The 14,927-nt window shown below is 37.6% G+C and overlaps 1 protein-coding gene across 1 annotated transcript in view; it reads left to right on the top strand.

Annotated features, from left to right (window-relative positions):
- NOF1 (U3 small nucleolar RNA-associated protein) overlaps positions 1-14,927 on the top strand; it is a 48,992-nt gene that overhangs the window by 30,011 nt on the left and 4,054 nt on the right. Inside the window, exons 10-18 of the mRNA XM_077389184.1 lie at positions 3,280-3,482; positions 3,608-3,680; positions 9,235-9,294; positions 9,622-9,660; positions 9,756-9,844; positions 10,159-10,223; positions 11,718-11,764; positions 11,844-11,903; positions 13,630-13,701. Coding sequence (XP_077245299.1) covers positions 3,280-3,482; positions 3,608-3,680; positions 9,235-9,294; positions 9,622-9,660; positions 9,756-9,844; positions 10,159-10,223; positions 11,718-11,764; positions 11,844-11,903; positions 13,630-13,701 — 708 coding nt within the window. The remainder of the gene's footprint in view (positions 1-3,279; positions 3,483-3,607; positions 3,681-9,234; positions 9,295-9,621; positions 9,661-9,755; positions 9,845-10,158; positions 10,224-11,717; positions 11,765-11,843; positions 11,904-13,629; positions 13,702-14,927) is intronic.

Genomic DNA, 14,927 nt, shown 5'->3' with positions numbered 1-14,927 from the left:
CCATTAAACTAGTATAACCCATTTGCTTTCCAAATGGGTTATAATCATTAAACTACTATATAACCAAGGTTTTAAATTTCGACCGAAATCTGAAATTTCGGGTTTCGGTGGAGACCGAAACCGAAATGGCACATACACGAAACGTGGCATTATTTCGTGCGAAATTTCGAACCGAAATTTCGTTAGTTCCGAAATTTTAGGGGTTTCGACCAATTTTTTAGATTTTTTAATTATTTTATAGTTATCCTGAAATTTCTGAAATTTCAGGGATTTCGACCGAAATTTCAGGGATTTGACGTAACAAATAAAATTAACTTTTTAAATGTCCGTTGGATTTCGAGCGAAATTTCGGTTTCGCAGGAGTACGAAACGCAAATCGAAACCGAAATTTAAAACCATGTATATAACCCATTTGCTTTCTACCATTGAAAAAAATAAACAATAAAAAAAACAACGCATTTGCTTTCCAATGGAACACCTTGTTTGATTGCCCCCGATTCTTTATTGATTGTTGCCTATCGGGAAGTTCTACTGTATTGGGCATATATCACACATTGAAAATGTGCAAAGAAATTGCAAAAAGCGTAATGTGTGTGTGTGTGTGTTGAGAGGGACCGGGGGGGGGGGGAGGGCGGGTGGTGGGGGTGTTGTCATTCCATCTGCTGCTCAATGATATTCTTTGTCGAATTTCCTCATAGGAGTTTTGTCTGCTACCTTCATTATAGAGAGGGCAATGAAGGAATTTATTTGTTTCCAGTCATGCTGTGTTGAACATGTGTTCTAAAAAGCCATCGAATGTTTGTCCTTGTGTGTGTATCCTATCAAGATCCATAAACAAGACAATACAAAATATGAATATACAACAACATAGATCCAATTGCCATTAAATTCACTGAATACATGGTTACAATGATTGATTTTTGAGCTATACCCAATCTAAGGAGGAGCCTACTAGATGAAGTGAATGGTTCATCTCAGTCATGGCTACAAACATGGTAGACCCAATTTAGAACATTATGGAGATGCTGATGTAAGTGAAATTGCGGAACGATGTTGAATATGGAAGAATTCTCTTATCAAATGGTGTTGGATCGACAATCCAAGTGCTCCTCGACGTCGGATGATGACAAAGAAATCATGGCAGGACGAATCGTCTCGAGTAGAAATGAATTGATTTTAAATTTGCCGTGATCTTATAATCGGATCAAACGTTGTACCGAAATTGTTTTGCGCACATCTACAACATTTTACTCCTTAGAGGTTGTTTCTAAAGGTCACGTTCCTCTATATAAGCATTGACTATGGACCACATTGCGTCATGTTCCTCCATATAAAATTCAATAACCTTTTTCTCCATATATTTAAGGATTTAAACTCCAAGATGATGATTGATTGTGGGCTTGAGTCTGGTGGCTATACTGTTTGGATCCTAGTTTGGCAAGTGCTACTCTTCGTTCTACTATTTGTGCTCATCTTTGGCATTCTCTTACTCAGTAATCTGTCCCTTTGTAGTTTAAAGATAGTGGTTTCTGGTCTTGAGTGATTTTCTACTTTTATTGTGAAGATTGTAATATAGGCAATCATCATAGAGTTCCTTTTTATTCTTGAGATTATAAGAAAGGAAGTTAGTTCCTTTTTAGGTACTAGTGTCTCTCCTTTCCAGTATCCAGGAGCCCGTGTACATAATGAGCAGCCATTGCAAATATGTTTGAGGAGAGATAGGGATATGACTCAAACTGTCTACCGATCGATGTGAGAGGATTCAATTGCTACTTCAAATCTCTGTTTAGATATTCGTGAAGGTGAAAGGTGTTGGTGTCAACATCCAATTGCTAATGTTGCTTCCTTTGATCTCCTTCCTGCACAAGTTTTGTTGTTTCTCTTTCTTTTGTTTCTATACCCAATGGGTGCATTTTGATCACCTCGATTGGAATCAAGAATCAGGATCCTATTCCCTCTTGGCTGATTCAGTCGTTTGGTTCCGACTTGTTAGCGGAAAGGGGACCCGAAGGAGGAAATAACCCCAGAATTTTTGGCGGAGTACGCTACCAGCCGAAATAGGTGGTATTCTGATTCCCCACTAAAGCGCTCTCTCTCTCTCTCTCTGTCTCTCTCTCTCTCTCTCTCTCTCTCTCTCTCACACACACACACACACACACACACACAGATGTAAGACCGTGTGAAAAAGACTTGCTTCTTCTTCTCCCTCTAAGCACAAATCTCAAAAATCTCTCTTTAATTTCTGGAGAACGAGAATTTTAAGTACCAGAAAGCTCGACTCGATCTCTCTTTCTTTATTTCCTTCTTTTTTTTACAGAGTTACAAGGAAGTTGATTTGTGTGAGGGTTTTCATTTTTAATCATGCAAATCCTTCTATTTTGGGTTGAGATACAAGTGATGGAGAAAATCTCTCTCCCAGGGAGAAAATATCTCCCTGATTTTGGGGAGAAGATATGTTTTGACAGATGTTCCTCTTCTCCTCCGCGTTTCGCAAAATACCGAAACCTAAACACTGTGCAGAACTCTGGAAACCCTAGAATATTTACCGAAACGCTAGAATCGGAGTGGAATATGTTACCAACACTGATTCTTGATTCCTATAATCCAAACACACCCAATATGTGTCAAGAATCTCAAGATACACAGTCTTATAACTAATGAAGGAAGGCTATGGATGATATTATGTCTGATCTTACACAATCACGCTTGGAATCTATTTGAACTACTTACATGGAAACATACAATTGGTTGTAGATGGGTTTATACTGTTATGTATCTTACAGATGGAACTCCTGAGGGATCAAAAAGCTTGGTTGGTTGCAAAAGGTTATACGCAAACCTCTGATATTGATTACTCGGATACTTTCTCCCATTAGAAAGCTTAATTCAGTCAGAGTGATTGTTTGTCATTGTTGTCAAAGATTGGTCATTATGTCATGCCTTGCTTGATTTTTGAGAATAGCCGGTTGGGGAATTTTTTTTCTTTGTGTGGACTTTAACCGCCGACCCCAACTAGTTTGGGACAAAGGCTTTGTTGAGTTGTGGACTTTAACCATTAACCCCAATAAAAATATTCTTTACTTAACTCCATGTATATAAATATTTTTTAGTTGTGCCTTTATTACCCTTGAATTCTGTGAATAGAAATTCCTACATTTTTGTTATTGGAAAGCAATTTGGTTTGCCTTCTTTATTATTTTGGTTGTTAGGAGAATTTGACTAACAAAAACTGTTCTTCCAACCTTTACTTTTTGTGACAACCGTTGATGATTTTTCCAGATAAATGTGGAGCATTTTGATCGTTTTTTGAACGAGTTTGGAATCGGTGAGGCTAAAGACGATGATGAAATGAATGAGTTGCCGAGCAATGGTCATGTCCTGAAAAAATCAAAATTTCAGAAGTCTTCGAAACCCATAGACTATCAAATCCTTTTTGATGGGAATGCTGATGACCACTTTATGATAGGCATCAAGTTTACTAAGTAAGAAATATTATCTTTCAATGTATTGTTATTGTTATTTTTTTGATAAATGTCTTTCAATGAATTATTATCTATCATACTTATGGTTTTTATGTTTATTATTTCTGAATTGTTGTTTTTTATAGGGGAAGCATAAATCTGTACAGTGATTTCTATTCCTCAGACATGATTGTTGCTTCTCCACTTGGACTAATCACTGTAAGTGCTTCTCATGAATTTTCTTTTACAGGGATTAGGGACTGGGGAGTGGTGATTGTGCTCTTATTTGATAACAACATCACTTTATTTATTTATTTATTTTTTGAATGGTAGCCACTTTCATTAAAAAAAAAAAAACGAAGACTGAGGAGGTCTTTACAATCAGAGAGGAAACACCAGAATAATCAAAGAAATACAATTGCTAGCCCTCCATCAGACCAAGGAGAGGAGAGTCAAGGAGGGACAAAGTTGAATAGCTCCACTCTCTTCCTCGAAACCCTCTCTAGCCAACCTATCAGCCAACACCACTGGACGACCTTCTTACATGCTGGAAAGAGATCAATGCTTCCCCCACCCTATCTTGGATTTCATCAAAATAAGGAGCAACTTCTTTCACAATCCTTGATGGATATCACACACTTCAGCTTCGTTAGTATCTGCTACTCTTATGGGACTTGAAAATGCCAATCTTGCCGCTCCATACTAATCTCTTAAAACTCCCTCTATTCCAGTTGGTCCAGAGTTCCTCATACTAGACCCATCAAAATTAAGCTTCATAAAGCCACGAGTTGGAGGTGCCCAATCTTGAACAATCTTGGGTTTCTAGGCGGAGCCAAGACAAATTTCCTTCCACCCAAACCATAAATCATAGGAAGACACAAACCCAAAGCATGGTAATGTCGTTATCCATCATATAGTCATTGCTATCCCCTTGTTGAAAAGGAAATGCAATCTCTGTGTATACTTTAAATACATGCGCATTCTGTTCTTTCCACAACACTCATATGGTTGCTAGGAAGATTACATTCCACAGGATCTTCCATATTTTTTTTCCATGGGACAGTGGACCAACTTTCCAATAGTTCTGAGTTTAGTAGGGAAGACCCATGCAATTTCAAATCTGATTAGTATTCTACTCCACACCTCTCTAGCCACCTTGCAATGGATGAACATGTGGTCCACTGATTCCTCGGCATTTATTTATAGCACACAGTGGTCGGTGATCAGCATCTCCCAGGCTCTCAAGAAGTCAACCGTCTGAATTCTTTCAAGTATTGCTGCCCAGCCGAATGCACATACGCTGGGTGGAGCCTGGATGTTTTAAACTTTGGCTACTTTGGAAGGCACAAAACAAGATACAAGATGCTGATAGAAGGATTTCACAGATAAATCCCCACCTAAGTTCTAGATCCAAATCCTTTTGTCCGCACCATATACTTTGATGTAGCACCTTTTGAGGGTCTCCGAGAATCTGCCCACCTTCTTAAGTTCCCAATAAAAAATATTCCTTCTGAAGACCAGCACCCATATTACCTTATAACCTCTTCGAAAATAGCCCCTCATCATCGCCTCCTTTGATGTGGTCACCGTGGATAATTCAGGGAAGACCTCTTTCAAAGGGAGCGGAGAGCACCACTTATCTATCTAGAATCTGATATGACCTCCTGCATAGGGCCTTGTATCTGACAACTTTAGAGAACTTTACCTTGTGAACCTCATCACATCGCGCCATACTGTGACTTCTGGCTTCCCGAATCTGTCCTTAGACTCCCAATGCCGTGGAGTAGTAGACCCATATCTCCTTTGCCATTTGCCTAGGAGGGCTTGATTGACTTATTTTATCCTCTTGATCTCAATATCTCCTACCTTGATAGGTTTGCATGCCTCATCCCAACAAACCAAGGGGATTCGTCGCTTTTCATCAGATAATCCCCCCCCCCCGCCGCCCCGGCAGGAGTCTCCTCTGAATTTTCTCCAACCCATTGATGATGCCCATGGTGAATTTAAAGATGGGGTGGGATGTTCGCCAAAACTGCCTTTAGTAATGTTATTCTGTCCCCTCTTGATACCAAGTTCCATTTCCACTTTATTTGTTTGTTTATGGTATTAATATTTTTCATTAAAATATAAAAAAGCAGTAGATATCCTTGTGAGCAAGGTTTTAAATTTCGGTTTCGGGGGTAATTTCGGTCCTCACCGAAACCGAAATTTTAGCCAAAATCCCGAAATTTCGTTAGATGTGCTCGAAATGTTGTTTTCTTGGGCCTAAATTTTGTAAAGGAATAAAAAATTAATATTTTACCAAGAATTTTGCCGGAATTTCCGAAATTTGACAATTTCGGTTTCGGAAACTTTCGATTTCGGTCCTCACCGAAATCCAAAATTTCAAATTCTTGCCAAAATTTAGAATAAGATAGGATTCTTTGCCTCCTCGCAGTGTATTGCTGCAGATCTTATTAAAATTTGGATTAGTGAGTATTCTCTTAAGCTAGGCAAATGGAAATTTACGGACTATCGGGTCCCTTCCTATAATATTTGCAAAAACTAAAAACTATGTTTTGGTAATTGAAATGATTTTTGAGTGTAGATGGTACATTTGCATCAACTGCACACAATGTTTTTGATGTGATCCTAGACAGGACTAGTGCTTAGAGAGACTTAGATTGACTTTTTGCTTTCTTCTTCTTCTTTTGCTTCATATTGACTTGTATTTAAGGTTTTAAATTTTGGCCAGAACCAAAATATTTTGGAATGCACACATGAAAAATTCCAGGGAAGAGGATTGGCAATGCCCGGACTGTCGCTATCACAACTTTGGATGGTGGTTTCGGTGCAGAAGATGCACACATGCTAGATCGATCTCCTCCCCTCCTCCTCCTTGGGGTGGGAAAGGAGTATCTCCAGGGAGACCCACTCATATCCAAGATAAAAGGCTTGGGGCATGGTTTTGCTCTCCTTGCCAATACCTATACTACAAATGGCTGGTTGAATGTCGCTGGTGTCATTCGACTAGATCATCATTAAAATGGATCCCTCGATCTAGGGCGCCACCTAAGGATGATGAAGATAACTTGTGGCCTGATTCGGGCAAAATTTATCACAACAGAAGCTCTGCGATTCCCATTTTATCTATTTCAGGGCAGGAATTAGATGTGCGATCAAGTTCTCTCCGATCTTGTTTGATCGGGAAAAAGAATAACCATAATGAGTCTTTGCAGGAGCTGTGGAAGTGGGCCCCCAGGTGTCCTGGGAACTCCCATCGTTACATTGCCCATCTTTATTGGCAAAGGATGAAGTTCTTTTTATGTTTGATTCAGAATTGCATGCTTCACAGATCATTGCTAAGGGATATATGGCCTTGGACAACCATCTTCTCTCCCTCTCACCTTGGAAAAAGGAATTTATTCAAGGATAGGAGGCGCTTTGGATTCGTTTGTATGACATCCCTTTGCATGCCTGGGCTGTTTCTACGGTGGAGGCTTTAGGGGGCCTTTTTGGCAAGGTTGTAGAAACCATGATGGAGGGCAACCATCAAAACTGGCATGAGCTTTGTTTCGGCTAAGATCTTAGCCCCTCGATGGCTCTTCCCTAACTCTGGTGTAAAGCTCAAAATCTACGGCCAGGTCTATCCCATTGGTGTTAAGCTCTCGAAGGAAATTCCTGAATCCGCCATCCAGAATTTAGGTTCCTCATTAGCGGTGGATTGGCCTCCGGTGACATCAAGGCCTTTACCCGGCGAACCGTTGGGTCCCATTGGGATTTCAAATTCAAATTCAAATTCAAACGTATTTGCTGGGAGGCCTGAGATGGAGCCGTTAGCCATTCCAGAAAAAGGTATGATGGGACCGGATCAGAGGCATGAAGATATTTTAGGATCGTTGGTGAGTCCCAAGAAACCTACCCTTCACATTAGAAGGAAGCATGCTCCATACGTCAGGAAGAATCATGTCAATTGCGCCCCTGGCGGTTTTACAAAGATTCAACCTTCCCAATCAGGGGTTTAAGTTCCCAAGATCAGCTCATTATGAATAAGATGAGCCTTATCTTGGGCTCCAAACCGGGTGTAAAGAAGAAATTTAGCAGATTGATTAGACTCATAAAGTCCTATTCCTGGCCTCCTAGATCTGGCCCCACCTATATCTAATTCTATTGCTGGGGTTCCCGGGGTAGGAAAAGACTATGACAACTAAAAGTAGTTGGAAGTTTTGTATTTTATATTTCTTGGTAGCTAGGGAGGCGTATTGTCAGACTTAAGCTCTTCTCCCTAGGAGGGGAGGTTTCAAGGCTCTATCCTCTTTGATTTAGCTATTAAAAGGCCCTCTCCATCTAGTTTTGAACGCAGGATCCTTAACAAAGAAGGGATAGTCTCCCTTGAGGAGCCGGAAGATTAGATTCTCTAAGTAGCCATCTCTCTCTCTTTATTTTGCTCGGGGATTACACCAGGATTTGGGGGATTGGATTTCGCTTTGGATGGAGACATAGACGACTCCACACTAAGGCGGTGGGTAGCCGTATGGTGGAGAAAAGCTTGGCGATCAACGACTGTCTGGATGTCCTGATACTGTGTTCTGGGGTTGTATATCTGCTAGAGTCCCTGACTCAGCACAGTATGGTTGAGTCTCTCCTGGCTTTGATGGCTTGCCTAAATCTCAAAACTAAATGACTATCTAAATGGTGATGAGAAGTCTGGCTTGAGGAAAGCCTTGCCTGAGAAGTCCCCAAATATGGCACTTTTCGTTGGTTTCGATCTGCTGAAGGCCTTGGGGTAGTGCTTTGGAGTGTCGGGGGAGTGGTGAAGACTCTCTATGCCGTATTTCTAGATAGAAGGGGAAGTAAATTAGTTACTTGGCAGGGTGGCAGTGCATGGATGGGTGGTCCTGACTGTAATTGATGAATTAGTAGATTTTCTTCTTTTGTTTGAACTGGTCTAGGAGTATGCTCCTGGCCATCCATAATTGATTCTATGTTTTGCTAGTTGGGACCTCTGTTCCCCAATGTAATCTCCATAGTATCAATAAAATTGTCATCTTTCGAAAAGAAAAAAATATTTTGGTCGAAATGTCGGATTTCTACCAAGGACGAAATGAAATTCGCATGGAGTCATTTTTTTTAACAGGATTTTGCTGAAATTTCCACAAAAATTTCCTATTTACAAGCTTTCCACCTAAAATTTTCCATGAGATTTACAAGATTTCGACCGAAATTTCTATCAAAACTGGAATATTTTGATTCCTTTGTGGCCGAAACCGAAACCGAAATTTAAAACCTTGCTGGTTGGGGTCCTTGGAGGGATGACTGGTTGTTATACTCTCTTATACTTCATTACATTCTTTATAGACTTTACTGTCAGCCATGTGTGACAAATACATGTCACTAGGTGTTCGATCTATTTTTTTTTCTTTGAATGGCAAACTTTTTACCATGGCCCCCACTTGGGTTACAAGCTCATGCTTTCTTGCTTATGCGAGAGTTTCTATGTATGTATTTGTACTTTTTTTGAATGGCTTATGTATTTATACTTATTCTAGAATTTCATGAAGTTTCATTGTAAAATTTCATCATTTGTGTATTTTCCTTTGATTTTACAAGATTTCCACCTAAATTTTCAACCGAAACCGAAATGTTTCCGTTTCTGTTCCGATCGACCGAAATCGAAACAAAAATTTAAAACCTTGTGTCCAATACACAGACACACACTTGCCCACAACTAACTTCTTTTAAGTAATTCTAATAGCAATTGACATTACACTTCACTATCGGTCCTTTTTTTCAGAAAATAGGAGAGGCTGAGATGGAGAAGGAGAAAGATGTTGCTTTTCTCTCCTCCATAGAGGTATAGTTGAATAGTTCCATATTTTGATATTCTCCACTCTCAAGACCTGCCGTATTATGTTCCTTTTGTTTTTCTTTCTTCATTTATTTTTGGGATATGATACCTGCACTCCCTTTTCTTTATAATGGCACTCCTTTACTGAATCTTTTTCTGGTTTTCTGTTGGTACTTTTTTGGGAGTGGTAATAGCCTTTAATGGCTAATTAGAGAACTGCAAAATAATGAGACGAGTACCATTATCAAAACACGGGAGTGTGGGCATTCTTTCTTCTTCGCTTATCATTTTAGAATGTTACGGAGGAGTAATTGTTTTGTTTTCTGTGCATAGGTACTGGTAATTGATCATGCAGATGTAATAGCAATGCAGGTTTGACACATGATTTTCTAATTTAGCTGGTTTTCTTGTTTAAGTTCAATGTTTTTATCCTTTCATTCTTGTCTTCTGTCCGAAACAATTTGCAGAATTGGTCCCACGTGAAGTCAGTAGTTGAGCAACTGAATAGTATACCGTCTAAGCAGCACGGAACTGATGTTATGCGCATTAGACAGTGGTAGGTCCTGATTAATCAATTGCAAAAATAGAATATTGACAACATTGCAACCTAATATATAATTATAATGGCTGTTCTCAGCTTTACAAGTTTATATTTTTCCAAGCTTGCTGCGCAGGCATGCATTAGATGCAGACAACTATTTATTTCTTTTCTTTTTGTTTTTGAGAAAGGTAACAAATTCTATTAAAGATCCAACATTCGAGTACAATTTGAAATAGGCGAGGAAGACAAGATGTCGCCCAGACAACTATTTATTTTCATGCTAATATGCTATTTTTTCTATTTTAATTGAAATTCATTATTGTGGTTAGGTATCTGGATGGGCATGCACGGTTTTATCGCCAAACAATACTATTAGGTTCTTATCTTAATCCAGGTATTGGAACTTCACGAATATGTTTACTTATATTCGTTATATGCATCCATATTTTACTGCATGGATATTTCTTTTTACCTTGAGGTGGGCTATGTATATACTGAAGAAATAATGTATCAAGTAGGGGCATTGAGTAACATAGCTTCTTTGGCCTATAGGTTACAGCTCAGGGCCGTTGAGGTAGGCACACATTATTCTCAAAGTTTGGAATTTAAGATTTTGAAACAAAGCTACTGTGAAACAATCAGTTACTCCAAAAGCTTAAGCTGTTGGAGAAGGCGTTATTTATTCTCTTATACTTTGACAGCTACAAATTTTGAGCAATTGTTTCTTAGTAGATTAATATGACTGTCTTTAAAACAAAGCCAAAATTTCATAGGAATTTCCCTTTTCCATTTTGGTAATTTGTAATTCAGGTAATTTTTTTTTACAATTTTATCATTGAATGATTTTATATGAGTATCAAAAAATATTTTTTTGATAATCTACTAATTTTTTTTACTGATGATAATCTACTATTTTTTATAAACATTTATCTTTTTGTTATAAATTAATTATGTATTTTACTTATACCAATAATGCCTTAATAATAAGTCAATAACAAGACATAAATATTTATCTTTTTCTATTGTGCATTAATTATGTATACTACCTATAGCAATTTACTTGTATATCGAAATAATAAGTATCTGTTATTAAAAAGAGCTTTTAGGAAGACATGCCATTTCAAAGAGGCCCCTAACATCCCTTCCTTTTGTATCACATGTCAAATACCACATTTAAGGACCATGTTTCTCGACAAGAATACCCTTATTTGTTGCATGCTGTGGTTAGTGTTGCGGAAAGTTAAATTGTTGCTACTTGGAAATCCTTTTTTTTGTGTGTGTGTGTGTTGGGGGGGGAGGTGTCCATGCGTAGTATCTGTGACATCTTTTTTGTGTTTATACTTTATTGGAGATAAAAATAATTGAAGTAGGAGAATATACAGGAAAGGTGGATGACCTGACCCCCAAAATAAGTTCGTCCTATGTTTGCGAAATGTATGATACAAAACTAATCCTTACCCAAAGTATCTGGTTCTTTGGGTAGAAGCCTACAATGCCCCACAGATCATGAACCAGATCTTCTAGTGCCCTTCATTTCACGACCAGTAAGCATGCCGTTTTCACTTTTATCATCCTACCCTAGCTCTACGGAATCGTTCTTTTGGTTCACCTCTTCTCCATCTTGATAATCAATGTTGGTGTTGTATTGAAGGGGTTACGTTCACCTCTTAGTCCCTGTTCGTTCAAGATTATGCCAACCGATTGTGGGACCCAAACTTGGTCCAATAATTGGTTTGGGTCCCACAATCAGTTGTCATAATATTTAACGAACAGGGCCTTAATTCATGTCCTCCATATTATGTCCACCACTTGTGTAAATCCTCTTGCAATTGCTATTTCTACTCCAATGCGGTCGAACAGGCTTCCTGATTTTGTTTCCTTGCCACAGACATGAATGCACTATTTAATCTCCTTTGTGTCAACCACCAAGGAAAGGTATATCAGCCATTTCTCTCCCAATTTTCCTACAACCTGAAAGAAAATTTCATCTAATTTATTTTTGTTTTTCTCCTAGGTGAAGCTGATATCCAAATATAAAGGCGTTCTTCCAAAAGTATTACTTCAAGTACGACAGGTATGTTAGATCTGAACTTTTATGGACCAGAAAAGAGTTGAAACCATAGTTTCCGGTAACACTATGTCCTTAGGATATGTACTTCTGAAGTGCAAAATCTTTCAGTGTTTCTCTGAAATATTTCAGTGTAGTAAATGCCTGTGCAATGTTTGAAAATGTAAGTGTTGAAACACTTATGAAACATTTTTGAAGCATCATGGAATATATTTGCATTTCCTAACATAGATGCCATCAACTCTGGTCTTAAAATGTAGATTTATTTTTATCATGTTTGGCTGTATAGTGTAGACGCATTCCACATGTTCCCCATGTGTCCTTTGTTGCTTTCTCAATACTTTGAAAACATTTTCAGTGGATTTATTAAGCAATCCCTTGCCTCTTTGTTTCTCACGTCCCCTCACTGCTTTCTTGCATTTCTGTTTCATCCCAAATTCATTTTACCCTGGTATTGGAACTAATGTTGTTAAAATGGTCATTGTTATGTATTGTGCATTCCATTTTGAGATATATTTGTTATTTAATTTATGTAAAACCTGGAACTTGTTAGCAGGAACATCACACAAATAAGGACACAAACATTCTGTGAAAAGCTCTTCCACTGTTCATCTTCGTAGTTTCTCACGTCCCCTCACTGCTTTCTTGCATTTTTGTTTCATCCCAAATGCATTTTACCCCGGTATTGAAACTAATGTTGTTAAAATGGTCATTGTTATGTATTGTGCATTCCATTTTGAGATATATTTGTTATTTAATTTATGTAAAACCTGGAACTTGTAACTTGTAAGCAGGAACATCACACAAATAAGCACACAAACATTCTGTGAGAAGCTCTTCCACTGTTCATCCTCACCCTGTCGAGCTATTTGTTTCATGAAGTGTGAAACACGATATTATATTACAAATCGATCATACAAGATCATAGGAATTTGTTTATCCCATACGTTTGAGTTATAATCGATATTATATTACATATTGATCATACAAGATCATAGGAATTTTTTGATCCCATACATTATAGTTAGGTTTTTTTCCCTAAGAGCCTTACGACTTTCCATTTTAGGTGCAATGCCTTTGAAGGTCATAATGCCCCATGCGTGCTTGTACTTTTTCCCATTTGGTAGCTTTATCTTTAGCACGCCTGTCCGAAGAAAATGTAAACCAAGTGTATCTTTTGAGCACTTGGATCCAAGGTTTTACATATTGGATGTTGGTGGGTGGTCTCAAAAGATTGTATGATTTTATTTAGAATATTAATTCATAGCTATGTATTTGTTACTTTTTGTTCTAATAATTCCATTCTTGCTTGATATATTGGTGTTGAAGCTTTCCTTTTTTCTTGCATATGGTATCATGAAACGACATTGAAAGCATAATTTTTAATTGATGAATGCCATAGTCCCTTCCATTCATTATCGAATTTTCTATATTTAGGCTGGTTTTGTTGTGGTGCATCTGCTTTTTTTCATAAAAACTTCAATCTGGAGTTGAATTTGAAATAAACCTTAGATGGAAGGATACAAATTATATCATCGTTGGGAATCGGAACTACTTTGGAACACGCCCTCTTTTCCAATTTCTTATGCTTCCAGTATTTAGTAGCTTCAGAATTATGCTCCATGTTGATGCATTTTTCTTTCTTCTTATGCATGTATCTGGGAGGCTCATTTTGTTTGGTAAGCATATGGCCTTCTTTTAAAACATATAGCTTGTCTTTCAATGATTGCAGGTTTATGAGCGTTTTAATGCCACTTCAATCACTGATGCCGATGATGCACGATTTGATTACTTTGCTAAGAAGGTCTAGATTTTCCTTGATACTCGGGGTTATAGCTGTTAGAAATAACAATTATCATTTCTTTTTAGTATGGAGTATACACGTTTTGTTATGATGGCTCCTCATTAATGGCAGTCTTATAATTATGTAACTTAAATCTTTATATAAGCTTGTGATTAGGGATGTACATTAAATGAGAAATACAATGCAATATATGCAACCATTCAAAAAAAAAAAAAAAAACAATGCAATATATGCCCCAAGGGTTCTCTCCATTTTTCTCCAGGAAAACCATTCTCTTCTTCACATAAACTTGCAAGATCTTTTACATAATATCAGAGCAAGGCAATCAAAGATTCAAGAAAGAGATTAATTTTAAATTTTGCAATAACCCTATCTTCCTTCTTTTATCTTGCACTCCCTGCTATCAGAGTTGCGCACCGAGGATCTTACATTCTCTTCAATTAGAATTGTTGAGTCATTATAGATATTAAAGGATCTTAGCTTCTCCGTTGTTAGAGTCTTTGAGACTTATTCATACCAAAAACCTAAATTCCACCATTCAAAACCTTAAACCCTGCCTTCTGAACCATTTTAAACCCTAATCTACTTTTTTAATTCATGTCTTTCCACTCGTCTATTTGAAAACCCAAAACCCTAATTCCCACTTCTCATAAACCAAAAATCCTACTCCCCTAATTCGAAAACTCTAAATCCAATTTCCTCTATTCCTAATACCAAAACTCTAATTCCTACAACTTGAAACCCCAAAAATCTGATTCCATCACTTGCAAACTCAAAAACCTACTTTTTATAAAAAAATCCAAACCCTAATTCCCATCAATAAAAAACCTAAACTCGATTTCTCATTATTTAGAAGCCCGAAACCCTAATTCCTACTTCTCAAAACCGAAAGCCCTAATTCCTACAACTTGAAATCCCTAAGAGTAGGACAGTCCAAAATCTGATTTTATTATATTATTTTATGAAAATATCCTTCAATTTCTATAGGAAAATGATACCAGCACTGGCATGTTTTGATATCTGCACTAAACAATCTTGTCTTTTATTATTTAAAGAGCTGTCAATGGTCATTATAGTTCCCAAAAGCTTTCACAAGTCAATTACAAAAGAAAGAACAAGCTAGGTTTGTGCAATTATTAAAACATGGTTGTGGTGACATCATTTCCCTTTTTATAACATCAAGTAATATTTCAATTGTTTTTTTAATGATAAGTAATATTTCAATT

This window comes from Tasmannia lanceolata, unplaced genomic scaffold, assembly GCF_043159265.1.
Source record: "Tasmannia lanceolata isolate RefF3 unplaced genomic scaffold, GAP_Taslan_0.1 ptg000008l, whole genome shotgun sequence".
Lineage (NCBI taxonomy): Eukaryota > Viridiplantae > Streptophyta > Magnoliopsida > Canellales > Winteraceae > Tasmannia > Tasmannia lanceolata.
Note: the sequence above shows the minus strand (reverse complement) of the source record. Positions and strands in the feature narration are given on the sequence as shown.